We start from the raw sequence: 20,329 nt of genomic DNA on the forward strand, positions 1-20,329 counted from the left end.
TTCAGTTCATAACGTTCTATCTCCTGCCTCCTTTAATTTTCAGTGGCAACTCGATGCTGTCAATTCACTTTAGAATGTCAGTTGGGTTCCTTGCCAGTCAAAAGAGATCTAAGCTCTAATAATCTAAGCTTATCAGCTGTTTCCCAGACCAAACTTCTAGCAAAGTTGAGCACAAAAGGTAGTTTCAGCCTGAGGGAGAGGTTATCATTGATATGTTTGAGTATTTTCAAGTATAAACTTGCACTATAGCAGTTTCTGATACGTTTTTCAGCAAGATGTGTGTGGTGTTTTGTTGTTTTGTTTTGTTTTGTTATTTTTAGAAACAGGGCCGCTCTCTGTTGCGCAGGCTGGAGTGCTCTGGTGCTGCAGTTAAGAGCCGATGAAACTAGAGGCGCACACCACCGTGCCTGGCTAGTTTAGTGTGTGGAGGTTTTCTTGTCTGGCCTCAGCAAGATGTGTTTTAAAATTTAGTATCTTGCGGGGCGCGGTGGCTCACGCCTGCAATCCCAGCACTTTGGGAGGCCAAGACGGGAGGATCACCTGAGTCAGGAGTTCGAGACCAGCATGACCAACATGGTGAAAACCAGTCACTACTAAAAATACAAAATTAGCCGGGCGTGGTGACGCATGCCTGTAATCCCAGCTACTCACGAGGCTGAGGCAGGAGAATTGCTTGAACCCGGGAGGCGGAGGTTGCGGTGAACCAAGATAGCGCCATTACACTCCAGCCTGGGCAATAAGAGCGAAATTATGTCTCAAAAAAAAAAAAAAAAAAAAAAAAGCCGGGCGCGGTGGCTCACGCCTGTAATCCCAGCACTTTGGGAGGCCGGGGCGGACGGATCACGAGGTCAGGAGATCGAGACCATCCTGGCTAATACGGTGAAACCTCGTCTCTACTAAAAATACAAAAAATTAGCCAGGCGTGGTGGCGGGCACCTGTAGTCCCAGCTACTCGGGAGGCTGAGGCAGGAGAATGGCGTGAACCAGGGAGAAGGAGCTTGCAGTGAGCCGAGATCGCACCACTGCACTCCAGCCTGGGCGACAGAGCGAGACTCTGTCTCAAAAAAAAAAAAAAAAAATTTAGTATCTTGACTTAACATTCCTAAGCTCACATTCATTCAGTCATTCAATATGTTGGGTGGAAAATTATGGAAATCTTACAGACAAAATGATATAAGTACTGTATTTGTATTCGATGACTGTCAAGAGGAAGTTTCCCTCTGGAACCTACTGAACGATTTTAATAAAAATGTATACGGCCAGGCGCGGTGGCTCATGCCTGTAATACCAGCACTTTGGGAGGCCGAGGCAGGTGGATTACCTGAGGTCAGGAGTTCGAGACCAACCTGGCCAACATGGCGAAACCATGTTAGTCTCTACTAAAATGCAAAAGTTAGCTGGGTGTGATGGTGGGCGTCTATAATCCCAGCTACTCTGGAGGCTGAGGCATGAAAATCGCTTGAACCCCAGGGCAGGGAGGTTGCAGTGAGCCAAGATCAGGCCACTTCACTTCAGCCTGGGTAAAAGAGCGAAACTCGTCTCAAAAAAAAAAAAAAAAAAGTATAGCTGCCTGGGCACAAGTGGCTCATGCCTCTAATCGCAGTTCTTTAGGAGGCTGAGATGGGCAGATAGCTTGAGCTATAGTTGGAGACCAGCCTGGGCAATAGCAGATAGTTGGGGACCAGCCTGGGCAATATAGTGAGACCTCGTTGCTACAAAAAAATTAAACAGTGGACCAGGGTTGTGCACGCCTATAGTTACAGATATTTGGGGGGCTGAGGTAGGAAGAGCACTTGAGCCCCCCCCCAAAAAATAAAAATGTATGGTTAATTTTAATGGCAGTTGTTGAACTATATGCCACATACCATGTTAAGCACTTTGTGTGGTTTCCTGTTTGACTCATTCAACAGCCCAGTGAGATTGGTATTGCTATCCTAGTTTTACAGATGAAAAAACCGAAGCATGAAAATGTTACATAAATTGAGGTTGCATAATAAATGGCTTGAATGAGAGATAATTATATTTATAACCTCTGGCTACTGACTATGCACCAAGAAGAAAATTTTTGGTAACTGTCACTGGAAATTTCACTTCAGCAAGATGTGTGTGGTGTTTTTTGTTTAGGCATTGTATTTTTCTTTTTTTTTTTTTGAGACAGCATTTTACTCTTGTTACCCAGGTTGGTGTGAAATGGCACAATCTCGGCTCACTGCAACCTCCACCTCCCGGGTTCAAGTGATTCTCCTACCTCAGCCTCCTGTATAGCTGGGATTATACGCCCCCACCACCACACCCAGCTCATTTTGTTTTTTGGTTTTTTTTTTGAGACGGAGTCTCACTTTGTTGCCCAGGCTGGAGTGCAGTGGCATGATCTCAGCTCACTGCAAGCTCCGCCCCCCCGGGTTCATGCCATTCTCCTGCCTCAGCCTCCTGAGCAGCTGGGACTACAGGTGCCCCCCCACCACACCCGGCTAATTTTTTGTATTTTTAGTAGAGACAGGGTTTCACCGTGTTAGCCAGGATGGTTTCAATCTCCTGACCTCATGATCCGCCTGCCTCGGCCTCCCAAAGTGCTGGAATTACAGACGTAAGCCACCGCGCCCAGCCTAATTTTGTATTTTTAGTAGAGATGGGGTTTCACCATGTGGCCAGGCTGGTCATGAACTCCTGACCTCAGGTGATCCACCCACTTGGGCCTCCCAAAGTGCTGGGATTACTTTGGGATCCAGTGCTGGCCAGGCATTGTATTTTAAATGCCTTCCTGTATTAGGCACTATGCTAATGATACTGACTAAAAGTTTATTTCTTCCCATTATGGTGCTCATCTGCCAGGTGGAATAAGATATATGTAAGATAACAATCATGCAACATAAGTGCAAAATGAAGCATTGTTAAAGTCTAAGGAGAGCATAGTGGAAGGAAAAAAGAATTTGGAAATGAGATTCACCCTTCAGCTAAGTGATTGGATTAGATAACTCTTAAGGTTCCTTCTGATCATTCTGCTGACAGGATGTTTCTCTGTTTCAGAAAGTGGTGGAGAGAGAGCTGGATGCTCTTTTGGAACAGCAAAACACCATTGAAAGTAAGATGGTCACTCTCCACCGAATGGGGTGAGTCTGCATCTCAGCAAGAGCTAATGTAAATTCCAACAGGGTCAATTGGACAAGTGACCATTTTTTAAACTTTCTGTTATAAACACCAGTTCAGCTTGAAATGTAAAGGGTATTATTTCAAGATAAAGTGAACACCTAAGGGTATGAGTTTGATGGTTTTCAAAGAGTCCTTGGACCAGTAGTACCAGCATCACACCTTGTTAGAAATGCAAATCCTAGGGCCCCACTCCAAACACAAAATCAGGGAAGTCTAGGGGTGGGGTCCAGGAAGATGTGTTTTAACAAGCCTACCAAGTGATTCTAATGCGCAGCTCAAGTTTGAGAACCACCTTTTTTTGTTTTGTTTTTTTGGTTTTTTTTTGAGATGGAGCTTCGTTTTTGTCCCCCAGGCTGGAGTGCAGTGGCATGATCTCGGCTCACTACAACCTCTGCCTCCCAGGTTCAAGCGATTCTCCTGCCTCAGCCTCTCGAGTAGCTGGGATTCCAGGCATGTGCCACCATGCCCAGCTAATTTTTGTATTTTTAGTAGAGACAGGGTTTCACCATGTTGGCCAGGCTGGTCTCAAACTCCTGACCTCAAGTGATCCGCCCGCCTGGCCTCCCAAAGTGCTAGGATTACAGGTGTAAGCCACCACGCCCGGCCGAGAACCACCATTTTTACAGACTGGGTATATTTGTTAGTCATAAAAATTGTTCCCTGGCTGCGTGTAGTGGTTCATGCTTGTAATTCTAGCACTGTGGGAGGCCGCATCTAGAGGATCACTTTTGACCCTGTCTCAAAAACAAAAAAATAAAAAATAAATAAATTAGTTGGGCATGGTGGTGTGCACCTGTAGTCTCAGCTACTCAGGAGGCTAAGACAGGAGGATCATTTGAGCCCAGAAGTTGGAAACTGCAGTGAGGTATGATCGTGCCACTACACTCTAGCCTGAGTGGCAGGGTGAGAAAACAAAAACAAAAATTGTTCCTTGATCTCACCATCCTCTCACATGGTACTGGTTAGTGCATCTTATGCTCACTTAGCAAGTGAGAGAAATTGTTCTCTAGTTCTTTGGCTGTACCTATTTAGGGGTGTCTTTATTGGTTTTAGAAGTTAATTTTGGCCAGGCGCAGTAGCTCACACCTATAATCCCAGCACTTTGGGAGGCTGAATCACAAGGTCAAGAGATCAAGACCATCTCCTGGCCAACATGGTGAAACCCCGTCTCTACTACAAATACAAAAATTATCTGGGCTTGGTGGCACATGCCTGTAGTCCCAGCTACTCAGGAGGCTGAGGCAGGAGAATCACTTGAACCCGGGAGGTGGAGGTTGCAGTGAGCCGAGATTGCGCCACTGCACTCCAGCCTGGCGACAGAGCAAGACTCCATCTCAAAAAAAAAAAAAAAAAAAAAAGAGCTAATTTTTTATCAAGTATAGGTCTGAGTTTACAGTCAAACAAACATTCTTGAGAATAAGCTGAGTATAGAGCAAACTGAGCTAAGAGTTATAGGTAGGTATGAAAGAAGTAGAAGACATAGTGTCCATATGCAAAAAAAAGTTTGTATCTCTTCTCTGCCCTATGGTTATGTGTATGCTGACAATGTATTTCTCCAGTCCTAACCTGCAGCTGATTGAGGGAGATGCAAAGCAGCTGGCTGGAATGATCACCTTTACCTGCAACCTGGCTGAGAATGTGTCCAGCAAAGTTCGTCAGCTTGACCTGGCCAAGGTAATACATCAAGCTTTTTTTTTTTTTTTTTTTTTTTGTTGTTGAGACAGGGTCTTGCTCTGTTGCCCAGGCTGGAGTGCAGTGGTGCAATCACAGCTCACTACAGCCCAACTCCCTGGGCTCAAGCAATTCTCCCACCTCAGCCTCCTGAGGAGCTGGGACTGCGGGCATCCACCACTATGCCCAGCTAGTTTTTGTGTTTTTTGTAGAGATGGGGTTTTGCCATGTTCCCTGGGCTGGTCCTGAACCCCTGGGCTCAAGCTATCCTTCCGCCTTTCGCCATGTTGGCCAGGCTGGCCTCAAACTCCTGACCTCAAGTGATCTGCCCACCTCGGCCTCCCAACATGCTGGGATTACAGGTGTGAGCCACCTTGCCTGGCCAATAGCTTCTTTACTGCCCTCTACAACATCAAAATGTCTATGGGGCTTTGCGTGGTGACTCACACCTACAATCCCATCACTTAGGAGGCCAAAACAGGAGCATTGCTTGAGCCCAGGAGTTCAAAACCAGCCTGGGCAACATGGGAAAACCCTGCCTCTACAAAAAATACAAAAATTAGCTGGACATGGTGGTGCACACCTGTATCCCAGCACTTTGGGAGATTGAGGCAGTCTAATGACTTGAGTTCAGGAGTTTGAGACCAGCCTAGGCAACATGGCGAAGCCCTGTCTCTACTAAAAAATACAAAAATTAGCCAGGTGTGGTAATGCATACCTGTAGTCCCAGCTACTTGGGAGACTAAGGCAGGAGGATTGCTTAACCCCAAGAGGCAGAGATTACAGTGAGTCAAGGTCATGCCACTGTACTCCAGCCTGAGTTGCAGAGTGGAGTTGCAAATTAAAAATAAATAAATAAATAAGTTAATAAATACCAGCTTCTATTTAAAAAAAAAAAAAAAGCTACCACATTAGAGATTAGAAGAGCACCATCCAATAGAAATCTAATGTGAGATAACAAAGCCAGACAAAAATATCACAGAAAACTTCAGACCAGTAGCTCTTATGAATATAGACATAAAGGTACTCAACAAGGCTGGGCGCGGTGGCTCACGCCTGTAGTCCTAGCACTTTGGGAGGCCGAGGCGGACAGATCACGAGGTCAGGAGATGGAGACCATCCTGGCTAACACCGTGAAACCCCGTCTCTACTAAAAATACAAAAAATTAGCCGGTCGTGGTGACGGGCGCCTATAGTCCCAGCTACTCGGGAGTCTGAGGCAGGAGAATGGCGTGAACCTGGGAGGCGGAGCTTGCAGTGAGCCAAGATCGCGCCACTGCACTCCAGCCTGGGCGACAGAGCAAGATTCTGTCTCAAAAAAAAAAAAAGTTACTCAACAAAACCCTAGCAAAGCAAGTCTAGCAATATATAAAGAGGATTATGTACTATGACCAAGTGGAATTTATCCTAGGAATACGAGGTTGATTTAACATCTGAAAATCAATTAAAAGTAGTGGCCAAGACCGCAATTACTTTTGCACCAACCTAATAATACACCATATTAACTGAAAAAAAGACAAAAAACACATGATCACCTCATAGACTCAGAAGAAAACATTTAACAAAATTCAGTGCCCTTTCGTGGTAGAAACACTCAACAAATTTGGAATAGAGGGGAACTTCTCAGCCTGATAAAGGGCATCTGTGAAAAACCACAGTTGGCCAGGTGTGGTGGCTCATGCCTGCAATCCTAACACTTTGGGAGACCAAAGCAGTAGGATCTCTTGAGGCCAGAAGTTGGAGACCAAACCTTGGAACACAGTAAGATCCTGTCTCTATAAAAAATTTTTTAAAAAAACAACCCTCAGCTAACATCATACTTACTGGTGAAAGATGTGATTCTTTCCTCCTAAGATGAGGAACAAGACAAGGGTGTCTTCTCTTACTATGTCTCTGGAACAAGCAACCATGTTTTATTTATTTATTTATTTATTTATTTATTTTGAGACAGAGTCTCACTCTGTTGCCCAGGCTGGAGTGCAATGGCTTGATCTTGGCTCATGCAACCTCCACCTCCCGGGTTCAAGCGATTCTCCTGTCTCAGCCTCCTGAGTAGCTGGGATTACAGGCGTGTGCCACCAGGCCTGGCTAATTTTTGTATTTTTAGTAGAGATGGGGTTTCACCATGTTGGTCAGGCTGGTCTCAAACTCCTGACTTCGTGATCCACCCACCTCGGCCTCCCAAAGTGCTGGGATTACAGGTGTGAGCCACCGTGCCCGGCGCAAGCATGTTCTAAAAAAAACTTTAATAGTGAGTTGGTGGCTGTATGGTTCTATCCAGAGCAATTAGTTAAGAAAATGAAGTAGGCCAGGCGTGCTGGCTTACTCCTGTAATCTCAGCACTTTGGGAGGCTGAGGAGAATGAATTGCTTGAGCTCAAGAGTTCAGGACCAGCCTGGGTTTGGGCAACATGGTAAAACCTTGTCTCTACAAAAATTACAAAAATTAGCAGGTTGTGGTTGTGTGCACCTGTAATCCCAGGTATTTGGGAGACTGAGGTGGGAGGATTGCTTGAACCCAGGAGGCAGAGGTTGCAGTGAGCCAAGATTGTACCACTGTACTCTAGCCTGGGCAACAGAGTGAGACTTTGTCTCAAGAAAAAAAAAAAAGTTGGGCTCTGTGGCTCAGACCTGTAATCCCAGCACTTTGGGAAGCCAAGGCAGGCGGATAGCTTGAGCTCAGGAGTTTGAGACCAGCCTGGGAAACATGGTGAAACCCTGCCTCTACAAAAAAATACAAAAACTAGCCAGGCATGGTGGCACATGCCTGTAATCCCAGCTACTTGGGAGGCTGAGGTGGGAGGTTAGCTTAGGCCCAGGAGGCAGAGGTTACAGTAAGCCATGATTGCGCCACTGCACTCCAGCCTGGGTAACAGAGTAAGACTCTGTCTAAAATAAAAAAGAGAATGATTTGATCACGTTATTAAAATTGTATGATACCTGTCAATGGTCTTGATCATCATCAATAACAGTTGCGTTAACAGTAATAGTGGTGTTTGTGAGATTGCTACTGACAGCTTAAAAGGACATATGGTTGACCAGATTTAGCTCCTGAATCTCCCTACCTTCTTGAGGGGTGTTTTTGAAAGAATAGGACATTGTTTCTAAGTACCAAATCTTTTTGCAGAACCGCCTCTATCAGGCCATTCAGAGAGCTGATGACATCTTGGACCTGAAGTTCTGCATGGATGGAGTTCAGACTGCTTTGAGGAATGAAGATTATGAGCAGGCTGCAGCCCATATTCATCGCTACTTGTGCCTGGACAAGTCAGTCATTGAGCTCAGCCGACAGGGCAAAGAGGGTCAGCATCTGAAACTGTTGGTTTTTAGTTTAGTTAAAATCATCTGTAATCTGAAGTAAGCAGACTTGACCAATAAAAACACCTCAGTTTTTAGGAAGTTTTCTTTTTTCTTTTTCTTCTTTTTTTTTGAGATGGAGTCTCGCTCTTGTCAGGATAGGGTGCAGTGGTGTGATCTTGGCTCACTGCAACCTCCGCCTTCTGGGTTCAAGCAATTCTCCTGCCTCAGCCTCCTGAGTACCTGGGATTATAGGTGCACACCACCACACCTCGCTAATGTTTTTTGTATTTTTAGTAGAGATGGGGTTTCACCATGTGGACAGTGTGGTCTCGAACTCCTGATCTCTGGTGATCTACCCGCCTTGGCCTCCCAAGGTGCTGGGATTACAGGCATAAGCTACCGTGCCTACCCAGGAAGTTTTCTTGTCTGGTAATAGGCCATACGTAGGTCCTGTATCATCCTGGGGCAGGCTTTGTTAAAGTAGTCTCCTCTATGTGTGGTTTCACTTTCTGCCATTTCATTTACCTGCAGCTTCAGTTACTCATAGTCAACCTTAGTCCAAAAATATTAAGGAAAAATTCCAGAAATAAACATCTTACTAGTTTTAAATTGCTTGCTGTTCTAAGTAGTGTGATAAAATCTTGTACCACCCTGTCTGTCTCTTCATCACAAGAAGGGTAAGTACAGTACAGTAAGATATTTTAAGAGAGAGGCCACATTTGCATAACTTTATTATGGTATGTTGTTATATTTTATTATATATTATTGTTAATCTCTTACTATGTCTAATTTACAAATTAAACTTTATCGTAGGTATGTATGTATGGGAAAAAACATAGTATATTTAAGGTTCAGTACTGTCGATGGTTTCAGGCATCCATAATGGTCTTGGAATGGATCCCCTACAGATAAGAAGGGACTACTCTATTCCCATTTTATGGAAAAGGAAACTGAATCCAGATCTACTTATTCTCTGGCCAGCGCGTTCTTTGCACTTGACCATATTGCCTACTCATAAAATGAAATTCTTAGCCTGATGTTTTAGATCTTCCATGATCTTTACGCACTTTGTCTTTCTAGACTTGTTTAATGGTATTCACTTATGCATCCACTCATTGTGCAAATATTTCTCAAGCTCCTCCATATGCCAAGGAATATGCTACTTGGAATACTCTGCAAATATTCTTTTCATCTTTCTGCTTCTATTACTTCATGTATTTCATTCCCTTTGCCTGGAATGTTTGTTCTCCTCTGCAGGTATCAGAATCCTGCTCATCTTTGAGAGGTGGGATGTCACCTTCTCTAGGAAGCCTTTTCTGATTACTTTAACCAGAAATGTAACTTTTTGACACCTTTGTTTTTTTTGAGACGGAGTCTCGCTCTGTCGCCAGGCTGGAGTGCAGTGGCATGATCTCAGCACACTGCAACCTCTGCCTCCCAGGTTCAAGGGATTCTTCTGCCTCAGCCTCCTGAGTAACTGGGACTACAGGCGCACGCCACCATGCCCAGCTAATTTTTCTATTTTTAGTAGAGACAGGGTTTCACCATGTTGGCCATGATGGTCTCAATCCCTTGACCTCGTGATTCAGCCATCTCGGCCTCCCAAAGTGCTGGGATTACAGGCGTGAGCCACCGTGCCCGGCCTTTGGCACCTTTCTTATGACACATCATGTACTGTATTTCATCATCTTGATTTGTGCACAAACTGTCTCTTCTACCTGATCGTAATTTCTGTGATGATAGGATCAGGGCTGATTCATCTTGTAATCATACATTTTACTAGCACAGCATCTTGCACATAGTAAGTGCTTAATACGTATTTGCTGGATGAATAGTATTACACAAAGTGGCATGGACCTGACACAGTACTATTCTTTACTTGAATTTTCATTTTCTCCCTGTTGAGCAGGGAGCATGATTGATGCCAACCTGAAATTGCTGCAGGAAGCTGAGCAACGTCTCAAAGCCATTGTGGCAGAGAAGTTTGCCGTTGCCACCAAGGAAGGTGATCTGCCCCAGGTGGAGCGCTTCTTCAAGATTTTCCCACTGCTGGGTTTGCATGAGGAGGGATTAAGAAAGTTCTCAGAGTACCTTTGCAAGCAGGTATGGACCCTGATTGCTTGGCAGGTTAATTGTGTGGCTCTCTGCCTGCAGATTGGGGCACTGGATGGGTCCAGTTTCTATGGATACTTTCTCTCTTCTGGCTATGACTCCCGTTCCTGCCCTTGCTGTGTAGCCGGGCAGGACTGGATGCATGTGTTCATTCAACATACCTGTTGCCAGCCTACTGTGTACCAGGCATGGCCAAGACATCTGCCAGTGCACATTCATTTCCAACAGACCAGGTGAAAGCATATGAAATTAAAATGCAAGTTCTCTGACAAGTTGAATCACTCTTTTTTTTTTTTTTTTGAGATAGAGTTTCACTCTTGTTGCTCAGGCTGGAGTGCAATGGCATGATGTCAGCTCACTGTAAACTCCACCTCCCTGGTTCAGGCAATTCTCCTGCCTCAGCCTCCCGAGTAGCTGGGATTACAGGCATACGCTACCACGCCCAGCTAATTTTGTATTTTTAGTAGAGACTGGGTTTCTCCATGTTGGTCAGGCTAGTCTCGAACTCCCAACATCAGGTGATCCGCCCACCTCAGCCTCCCAAAGTGCTGGGATTACAGGCGTGAGCCACCTCGCCCAGCCTGAATCACTCTTTTAAAGCTCAAGCAATCCTCCTGCCCCAGCCTCCCAAGCAGTTGAGACTACAGGCACATGCCACCATGCGTTGCAATTTTTTTTTTTTTTTTTATAGAAACGGTCTCACTGTGTTACCCAGGCTGGTCTCAAACTCCTGGCCTCAAGCAGTCCTCCCACCTCAGCCTCCCAAAGTCCTGGGACTACCACCCCACCTGGCCGTTTTTTAGCTGTATGTCTGTTTGTGTCACTCCCCTCCCACAAAAAAATTATCAGACCATTATTATGCCGTTAAGAAAAATGATACCGTTCCCTAAGTGCTGACATATTTTATTCTCTAACATGCGGTTTGTTAAACAGGGTACAAAACAATATGTTGTCATTCCTGTTTAAAATGAGGGAGTTAGCAATCAAGATATATTTGTATAAGCATAGGATTTCTTTTGGAAGGGTTAACAATGGTCACCTCTGAAGAAAATTGGGAAATTAAGAGACACAGGTTAGAAGAAGAACCACTTTTCACTGAATATTCCTTTGTTCCTTTGGAATGTTTAAGTGTGCATCTTACTCATTCTAAAAAATTAATTAAAAACAAAATACAGGCCAGGCGCGGTGACTCACGCCTGTAATCCCAGCACTTTGGGAGGCTGAGGCGGGTGGATCACCTGAGATCAGAAGTTCAGGACCAGCCTGGCCAACATGGTGAAACCCCGTGTCTACTAAAATATACAAAAATTAGCTGGGCATGTTGGTGGGTGCCTGTAATCCCAACTACTCGGGAAGCTGAGATAGGAGAATCGCTTGAACCGGGAAGGCAGAGGTTGCAGTGAGCCGAGATTGTGCCATTGCACTCCAGCCTGGGCAACCAGCGAAATTCCATTTCAAAAAAAAAAAATAAAGAAAACCTGCTCTATGGTACTTTTTTTATCAGTATACTTTGCCACCTGGGACCTAGAAATGGCTTCTACCTTTAATCCAGTAAAAGTCCCTTCTGCAGTACCCAGGTTTTGTCCTGCTTGAGAAAGCACTGTTAATGATAACATGCCAGGCATAATGGCTCACGCCTGTAATTCCAACACTTTGGGATGCTGAGGCAAGAGGATTGCTTGAGGCCAGGAGTTCCAGACGAGTCTGGGCAACATAGCAGGACCCCATCTCTACAGAAATTTTTAAAAAATTATCCAGGCATGGTGGCTCTTGCCTGTAGTTCCAGCTACTCAGGAGGCTGAGGTGAGAGGAACACTTGAGTCCAGGAGTTCAAGGCCACAGTGAACTATGACTGTGGCTCCCTTGTACTCCAGCTTGGGCAACAGAGTGAGACCCTGTGTCTTATTTTAAAAAATGATAGAAAGTTACCCTTTGAGAAGATTGTTGAAACTGGGGACTCTCTTCCTTGGCTAATGGCAGTCCATATTTTCCAAGAGAAGAAAATAATGGAAGAGGAGCTACACCATGCTCACGTTCCTTGTCCTGCCTGAGGCTCAGACCGTCCCTCAAGGGAGTTTCCTCTGTGCTGCCTGGGCTTCCAGACATCAAGGGAAATGTGAAAAAAAAAGCCAATGGGAGGCCTTTTTGGAAAACTGAGATATACTTGGTGTGAGGGTGACCTTTCTGAGGAATGTGTGTGGGTTTTCTCCTTTTTTAGGTGGCCAGTAAAGCTGAGGAGAATCTGCTCATGGTGCTGGGGACAGACATGAGTGATCGGAGAGCTGCAGTCATCTTTGCAGATACACTTACTCTTCTGTTTGAAGGTGAGCCTCTTTCTCCACTCTAGAGAGACTGGAGACATTTCTATATGACACCTGCATCCTAGCCTTTCTTCTCACCCTTCTAGCCTGATGACTTTAATTTAATCATGTAGTTTATTGTGTATTAATTGATTGGAGAATGAAATAACTTCCAGATTCAGTGCCTGATTAGCAAAGATTAGAGTCTCTCCAGTGTTTTGATCCTGCCTAACCCTCAAACCCCAAACTCTGTAAGAATAAATTTAACCCTAAAATAAATTACTGGAAAGCGAGTAATGCTGATTTCCAAAGATGCTGCTGTAGAAAACAGTATCAATGTAACTTACCAAATGCCTGCTGGTGTACCAAGCACTGTGCATATTTAACATATTTGCCTAACAACCCCTAGCATTGACTAGGCCTATTTGTGTTCGTTTTAGAAAGTGAAGCAGCCAAAAGGATTGAGCTAGACCATCGGTTAGTCCTGGATGGGAGCAAGTTTATTTTGTAGGAAGAATACTTGGAATACAACCCTATTGCTTCCTCCCTTCTAGGCATTGCCCGCATTGTGGAGACCCACCAGCCAATAGTGGAGACCTATTATGGGCCAGGGAGACTCTATACCCTGATCAAATATCTGCAGGTGGAATGTGACAGACAGGTGGAGAAGGTGGTAGACAAGTTCATCAAGCAAAGGGACTACCACCAGCAGGTAAGCAGGGGAAGCTACAGGTGGGGTTTGGTAGCAGCTTTAGCCAGGAACACTGAGTAGAATAAATTGGAGGGTTTGAAAAAGTGAAAAAAAAGGTGCAGACAGGAGAAAAATAAATGCTAAGCGCACACTGGCCTGCATCTTGCCCATTGCTAGCTTACTTTGGACTTGAGGTGTTGTCGAGATGATGATGGCCTCAGTTCAAGACCAAAACAGAAATAAAAAGAGCTTCCTGAAAAGAACACAGCAGAAGTAGTAGACCAGTTCTCTATCACAAAATGTGCAACAGTGCCCTCTGATGATACAATGACAATTCTGTTTCTTGAGGTCCTATTAAGTGTCCAAGTAATTGTCTCCAATTTCCGCTTCATTCCTAAGATGTTAAAGATAACGTTTGCTTTTTCAGAACTTTATTTTTTCCTTCTTTCGAGCAGAGAAAGTAAAAGTACGACATAGAAATAGGAGTGGCCTCATACAATTGTATTACTAGAACTCCAGACTAGGAGACTATAAACAGTAGTCTATTGGAACACCATTAGCATGACTTTTAAGCACAGTAATAGAGGTGAGTATTATTAGCATCCAACCCAAAAACAAATCTTTGGCCTGTCATCCTGAAAGCCCACTGCTGGCTTGAAGGGAAGGTAAACCTGGTAAGCAAACTAAACCTAAATGTTCTTGTATGCCAAAAGTTTGGAGTGACCAGCAAGAGGCCAATAGATGTGGGGGTGGGGAAAAATATTCTCATTCCTGTGGTATATTGCAGTTCCGGCATGTTCAGAACAACTTGATGAGAAATTCTACAACAGAAAAAATCGAACCAAGGTAATAATCCTTCTCTCTTCGGCCCACAGGAGTTTGAATTGGTAATCATGTATATATAATTCAGACTACTCTGTTACAATGTGGTCTATGTTTTAAAAATATTTTATCAATTACTCTTATTTTTCAGTGGAATGTATCATATGAACAAAAGTATATATAAATAAAATGTATAATAAATCATAATCAGCCAGGCGTGGTGGCTCATGCCTGTAATCCCAGCACTTTGGGAGGCCGAGGCAGGCAGATCACAAGGTTGGGAGTTCGAGACCAGCCTGGCCAATATGGTGAAACCCCGTCTCTAATAAAAATACAAAAATTAGCTGGGCATGGTGGTGCACGCCTGTAGTCCCAGCTACTCAGAAGGCTGAGGCAGGAGAATCGCTTGAACCCGGAGGCGGAGTTTGCAGTGAGCTGAGATCGCACCACTGCACTCCAGCCTGGGTTACAGAGCGAGACTCCGTCTCAAAAAATAATAAATAATAAATCATAATCAGTACAATCGTGTGTCATTTAATGACTGGAATACATTTTTTTTTCTTTTTTTGAGACAGTGTCACTCTGTCACCCACGCTGGAGTGCAGTAGCGTGATCTTGGCTCACTACAGCCCCTGCCTCCCAGGTTCAAGCGATTCTCCTCCCTCAGCCTCCCAAGTAGCTGGAACTACAGGCGTGCACCACCATTCCCAGCTAATTTTTTATAATTTTAGTAGAGACAGGGTTTTGCCATGATGGCCAGGTTAGTCTCAAACTCTGACCTTAAGTGATCCTCCCACCTCAGCCTCCCAAAATGCTGAGATTATAGGCATGAGCCACCATACCCTGCCAACAACTGGAGTACATTCTGAGAAATACATCGTTAGACGATTTCCATTGTGTCAACATCGTAGGGTGTTCTTAGCCTACTACACACCTAGGCTATATGATACAAACTATTGCTCCTAGACTATAAACCTGTATGGCATATTACTGTACTGAATACCATAGGCAATTATAACACAATGGTAAGTACTTGTATATCTAAACATATCTAAACATAGAAAAGGTACAGTAAAAATATAATATTATAATATTATGGGAACACTCTTGTGTATACCGATACAGTATTTTTTGTTGTTGTTTTGGGGTTTTTTTGTTTTTTTGAGATAAGGTCTTGCTTTGTTGCCCAGGCCAGACTGCAGTACGGTGGTATGATCCTGGCTCACTGCAGCCTTGACCTTCTGGGCTTAAGCAATCCTCCACCTCGGCCTCCTGAGTGGCTGGGACACATATCAGTAGCTGGTGTATACATATTGTACACTACCATGCTGGGCTAATTTTTGTATTTTTTGTAGAGACAAGGTTTTGCCATGTTGCCTAGGCTGGTCTGGAACTCCTGGGCTCAAGTGATCCTCTCACCTCCCAAAGGCTTCCCAAAGTGATGGGATTACAGGCGTGAGCCACCATGCCCAGCCCAGCAGTTCATTTTTGACCAAAATGTTCTTATGTAGCATGACTACACTTGAAGCCCCCAGAGTGACTCTCCTCTTCCCTTCCCACAAAGGTAACTACTATCCTAAAATTTTAAACTTTTACGTTTTTTTTTTTTTAATTAGAAACAGGGTCTCTGTTTCCCAGGCTGGAGTGAAGTGGTACAGTGACACAATCACAGCACACTGTAAACACCAACTCGTGGACTCAGGCGATCCTCCAGCCTCAGCCTCCTGAGTAGCTCCTGATTAGCTAGGATTACAGTCACCACTCCCAGCTAAATGTTTTTCTTCTTTTTTTTTGAGGCAGTCTCGCTCTTTTGCGCAGGCTGGAGTGCAGTGGCATGGTGTGATATCGACTCACCACAACCTCTGCCTGCCAGGTTCAGCGATTCTCCTGCCTCAGCTTCCCAAGTAGCTGGGACTATAGGCAGGTGCCACCACGCCCAGTTAATTTTTTTGTATTTTTAGTAGAGATGAGGTTTTTTTTTTTTTATTTAGACGGAGTCTCGCTCTGTCGCCCAGGCTGGAGTGCAGTGGCACGATCTCGGCTCCCTACAAGCTCCGCCTCCTGGATTCATGCCATTCTCCTGCCTCAGCCTCCCGTGTAGCTGGGACTACAGGTGCCCGCCACCATGCCCAGCTAATTTTTTTTTTTTTTGTATTTTTAGTAGAGACAGGGTTTTACCGTGTTAGCCAGGATGGTCTCAATCTCCTGACCTCGTGATCCACCCGCCTAAGCCTCCCAAAGTGCTGGGATTACAGGCATGAGCCACCGCGCCTGGCCAAGATGAGGTTTTGCCACGTTGGCCAGGCTGGTCTCAAACTCCTGACCTCAGGTGATCCACCCACCTCGGCCTCCCAAAGTGCTGGAATTACAGGCATGAGCCACCATGCCTGGCCAATTTTTTAATTTTTGGTAGAGATGAGGGCTTGCTATGTTGCCCAGGATGGTCTTGAACCCCAGATCTCAAGTGATTCCCCCTGCCTCAGCCTCCCAAAGCACTGGAATTACAGGCATGAGCCCCTGTAATCCAGCCAAACTTTTACCTTTTTTTTTTTTTTTTTTTTTTTTTTTTTTTTGAGACAGAGTCTCACTCTATCGCTCAGGCTGGAGTGGAGTGGCGCTATCTCGGCTCACTGCAAGCTCCACCTCCCGGGTTCACGCCATTCTCCTGCCTCGGCCTCCCGAGTAGCCGGGACTACAGGTGCCCACCACCATGCCCGGCTAATTTTTTGTATTTTTAGTAGAGACAGGGTTTCACGGTGTTAGCCAGGATGGTCTCGATCTCCTGACCTCATGATCTGCCCGCCTTTGGCCTCCCAAAGTGCTGGGATTACAGGTGTGAGCCACTGCTCCCAGCCTACTTTTTTATGATAAAAATAATATGTGCTTCTTACAAGAAAATTCAGCGGGCGCGGTGGCTCACACCTGTAATCCCAGCACTTTGGGAGGCTGAGTCAGGCAGATCACGAGGTCAGGAAATCAAGACCGTCCTGGCTAACACGGTGAAACCCTGTCTCTACTAAAAAAAACAAAAAACAAAAAATTAGCCGGGCGTGTTGGCGGGTGCCTGTAGTCCCAGCTACTCGGGAGGCTGAGGCAGGAGAATGGTGTGAACCTGGGAGGCGGAGGTTGCAGTGAGCCAAGATCGCACCACTGCACTCCAGCCTGGGTAACAGAGCAAGACTCTGTCTCAAAAAAAAAAAAAAAAAAAAAAAAGAAGAAAATCCAAACATAAAATATATTCATTCAATCAAAGTTTTACTGAGTACACATGTGCCAGATACTGGTCCTTGATATGGCAACAAGCAAAGTGAGCAAGCAAACATAATTTTTTCTTCGTGGCACCTATGGTCTATAAAGTAGATAATAGCAATAGCTAACACATATGTAATGTCAACTGTATGCCAGACACTGTTCTGAACACTTAATAAATATTAAATCATTTAATCCAAGGTTTCTTAACTTCTGCACTAACGGCATTTTGACTGGATTTTTTTTTTTTTTTTTTTTGTGACAGTCTTGCTCTGTCACCCAGGCTAGAGTACAGTGGCATGGTCTCAGCTCACTGCAACCTACGCCTCCTGGGTTCAAGCAATTTTCCTGCCTCAACCTCCCAAGTAGCTGGGATTACAGGCACCCCGCCAGCGTGCCTGGCTAATTTTTGTATTTTTAGTAGAGATGAGGTTTCACCATCTTGGCCAGGCTGGTCTCAAACTCCTGACCTTGTAATCCACCCACCTCGGCCTCCCAAAGTGCTGGATTACAGGAGTGAGCCACCATGCCCGGCCTCTTTTTTTTTTTTTTAAATAGAATCTCACTCCATCACCCAGGCTGGAGTGCAGTGGCTCAATTTCGGCTCACTGCAATCTCCGCCTCCCAGGATCAAGCAGTTCTCGTGCCTCTGCCTCCCGAGTAGCTGAGATTACAGGCACTCACCACTATGTCTGGCTAATTTTTATATTTTTAGTAGAGAGGGGGTTTCACCTTGTTGTCTAGGCTGGTCTTGAACTCCTAACCTCAGGTGATCTGCCCGCCTCAGCCTCCCAAAGTAGTGGGATTACAGTCGTGAACCACTGCACCCGGCCTTGACTGGATAATTTTTTGTTAGGTGGGGTCTGTTCTACGCATTGTAAGATGGTTAGCAGCATCCCTGGCCTCTATCCACCAGATGCTAAAATACCCCAGGGGGGTATGGGTAGGGGAATGGGGGAGCTGGGAATAAAATCGCCCTCAGTAGAAAATCACTGATTTAATCCATAAGCATTTTCCAGTGGAAGAAACTGAAGGCTGGAGAGGTCAGATGACTTGCCCAAGGTCATGCAGCTAGAAAATGGCAGTGAGAAATGGAATCCAAGCAGTCTGACTCTAGAGTGGATGCTGTCAGCCACTGTGATATACTGAGTGTAGGGTGCAGGACAACATGTCATAAAGAGATGTAGTAGCCTAGTCTGGGAAAGTTGAAGAAATAATTCCTGAGGAAATGACCTTAGGTCTGAGACCTTAAGAGTAAGTAAGAGTTAAGATGTGAGGAGTATTCCAGATAGGGCAAGGAAAGCATGTGCAAAGGTCATGTGTTTTTTTAAAACTGAAAGAAGGCCAGTGTAGCTGAAGTTCAAAGAGTAGAGGAGAGCCTGAAATGGTGAATATGGAGAGATCATTAGAGTCAGGCCGTTCAGAGTCTTGTATTCTGAGAGCTATGGAAACTATATGATATGACCAGATTTATGTTTGTAAAGATCTCTTGGGGCCAGGTGCCAAGGTGGCTCACACCTGTAGTACCAGCACTTTGGGAGGCAGAGATGGGCAGATCGCTTGAGCCTAGGAATTCGAGACCAGCCTGGACAACATGGGGAAACCCCATCTTTACCAAAAATACAAAAATTAGCCAGACGTGGTGGCACATGTCTATAATCCCAGCTACTTGGGAGGCTGAGGTGGGAGGATTGCCTGATCCCAGGGAAGCTGAGCCTGCAGTGAGCTGTGATTGTGCCACTGTACTCCAGCCTGGGAGACAGACAGTGACCCTATCTCAAAAAAGACAAAAAAAGAAAGAAAGAAAAAACCTCTTGGACTTCAGTGTGCAAAGGAAGTTAATTTTTGTATATTATGTGAGGTAGGAGTTCAACTTGATTCTTTTTCATGTGGATCTCAGTTGTCCTAGCACAATTTGCTGAAAAGACCCTTCGTTGTTTATTGAATTGTCCTAGCGCTCATTGAAAATCAGTCAACCATCTGGACTCACAGTTCTGTTCCATTAATCCATATATCTATTCATATGCCAGTACCACAGTCTTGATTGCTGTGGCTTCGTAGTTAGTTTTGAAATTAGAAAGTGGAATTCCTCCAACTTTGTATTTTTCAAGATTATTTTGGCTATTCATCACGATAAATGAATGAGTGTAGGGCAGTTTAATGGTATTTCCTAACATCCTGCCAGGGCTAAACTAGAGATTGGAGAGTTTTCTTTCACATGAGACACAGATAATCTTTTTTTTTTTTTTTTTTTTTTTTTTTTTTAAGACAGAGTTTTGCTCTTGTTGCCCAGGCTGGAATGCAATGGCATGATCTCAGCTCACCGCAACCTCCGCCTCCTGGGTTCAAGCGATTCTCCTGCCTCAGCCTCCATAGTAGCTGGGATCACAGGCATGTGCCACCACGCCCGGCTAATTTTGTATTTTTAGTAGAGACAGGGTTTCTCCATGTTGGTTAGGCTGGTCTCGAACTCCCGACCTCAGGTGATCCACCCACCTCAGCCTCCCAAAGTGCTGGGATCACAGGCGTAAGCCACCGTGCCCGGCCTCTTTTTTTTTTTTTTTTTTTTTTTTGTGACGGAGTCTTGCTCTCTCTCCAGGCTGGAGTGCAGTGGCGCGATCTCAGCTCACTGCAGCCTCCACCTCCTGGGTTCAAGCGATTCTCCTGCCTTGGCCTCCTGAGTAGCTGGGACTACAGGCATGCGCCACCACACCCAGCTAATTTTTGTATTTTTAGTAGAAATGGGGTTTCACCATGTTGGCTGGGATGGTCTCGATCTCTTGACCTCATGATCCGCCCGCCTCAGCCTCCCAAAGTGCTGGGATTACAGGCGTGAGCCACCATGCCTGGTCATAGGTAATCTTTATTCAAACCACAAAAGAGGCCAGGTGCTGTAGCTCATGCCTGTAATCCCAGCACTTCAAGAGGCCAAGGCAGGAGGATCACTTGAGGCCAGGAGTTCGAGACTGGCCTAGCCAACATGGCAAAATCCCATCTCTACTAAAGATACAAAAATCTGGAAAAAAAAAAAATCT

At 45.0% G+C, this 20,329-nt stretch overlaps 1 protein-coding gene across 1 annotated transcript in view; it reads left to right on the forward strand.

Annotated features, from left to right (window-relative positions):
• COG4 (component of oligomeric golgi complex 4) overlaps window positions 1-20,329 on the forward strand; it is a 43,018-nt gene that overhangs the window by 785 nt on the left and 21,904 nt on the right. Inside the window, 7 exon segments of the mRNA NM_001132812.1 lie at window positions 3,028-3,110; window positions 4,710-4,824; window positions 7,948-8,122; window positions 10,030-10,223; window positions 12,451-12,556; window positions 13,087-13,244; window positions 14,011-14,069. Of these exon segments, the coding sequence (NP_001126284.1) occupies window positions 3,028-3,110; window positions 4,710-4,824; window positions 7,948-8,122; window positions 10,030-10,223; window positions 12,451-12,556; window positions 13,087-13,244; window positions 14,011-14,069 (890 nt within the window).

Source organism: Pongo abelii, chromosome 18 (assembly GCF_028885655.2).
Source record: "Pongo abelii isolate AG06213 chromosome 18, NHGRI_mPonAbe1-v2.0_pri, whole genome shotgun sequence".
In the NCBI taxonomy this organism is placed as follows: domain Eukaryota; kingdom Metazoa; phylum Chordata; class Mammalia; order Primates; family Hominidae; genus Pongo; species Pongo abelii.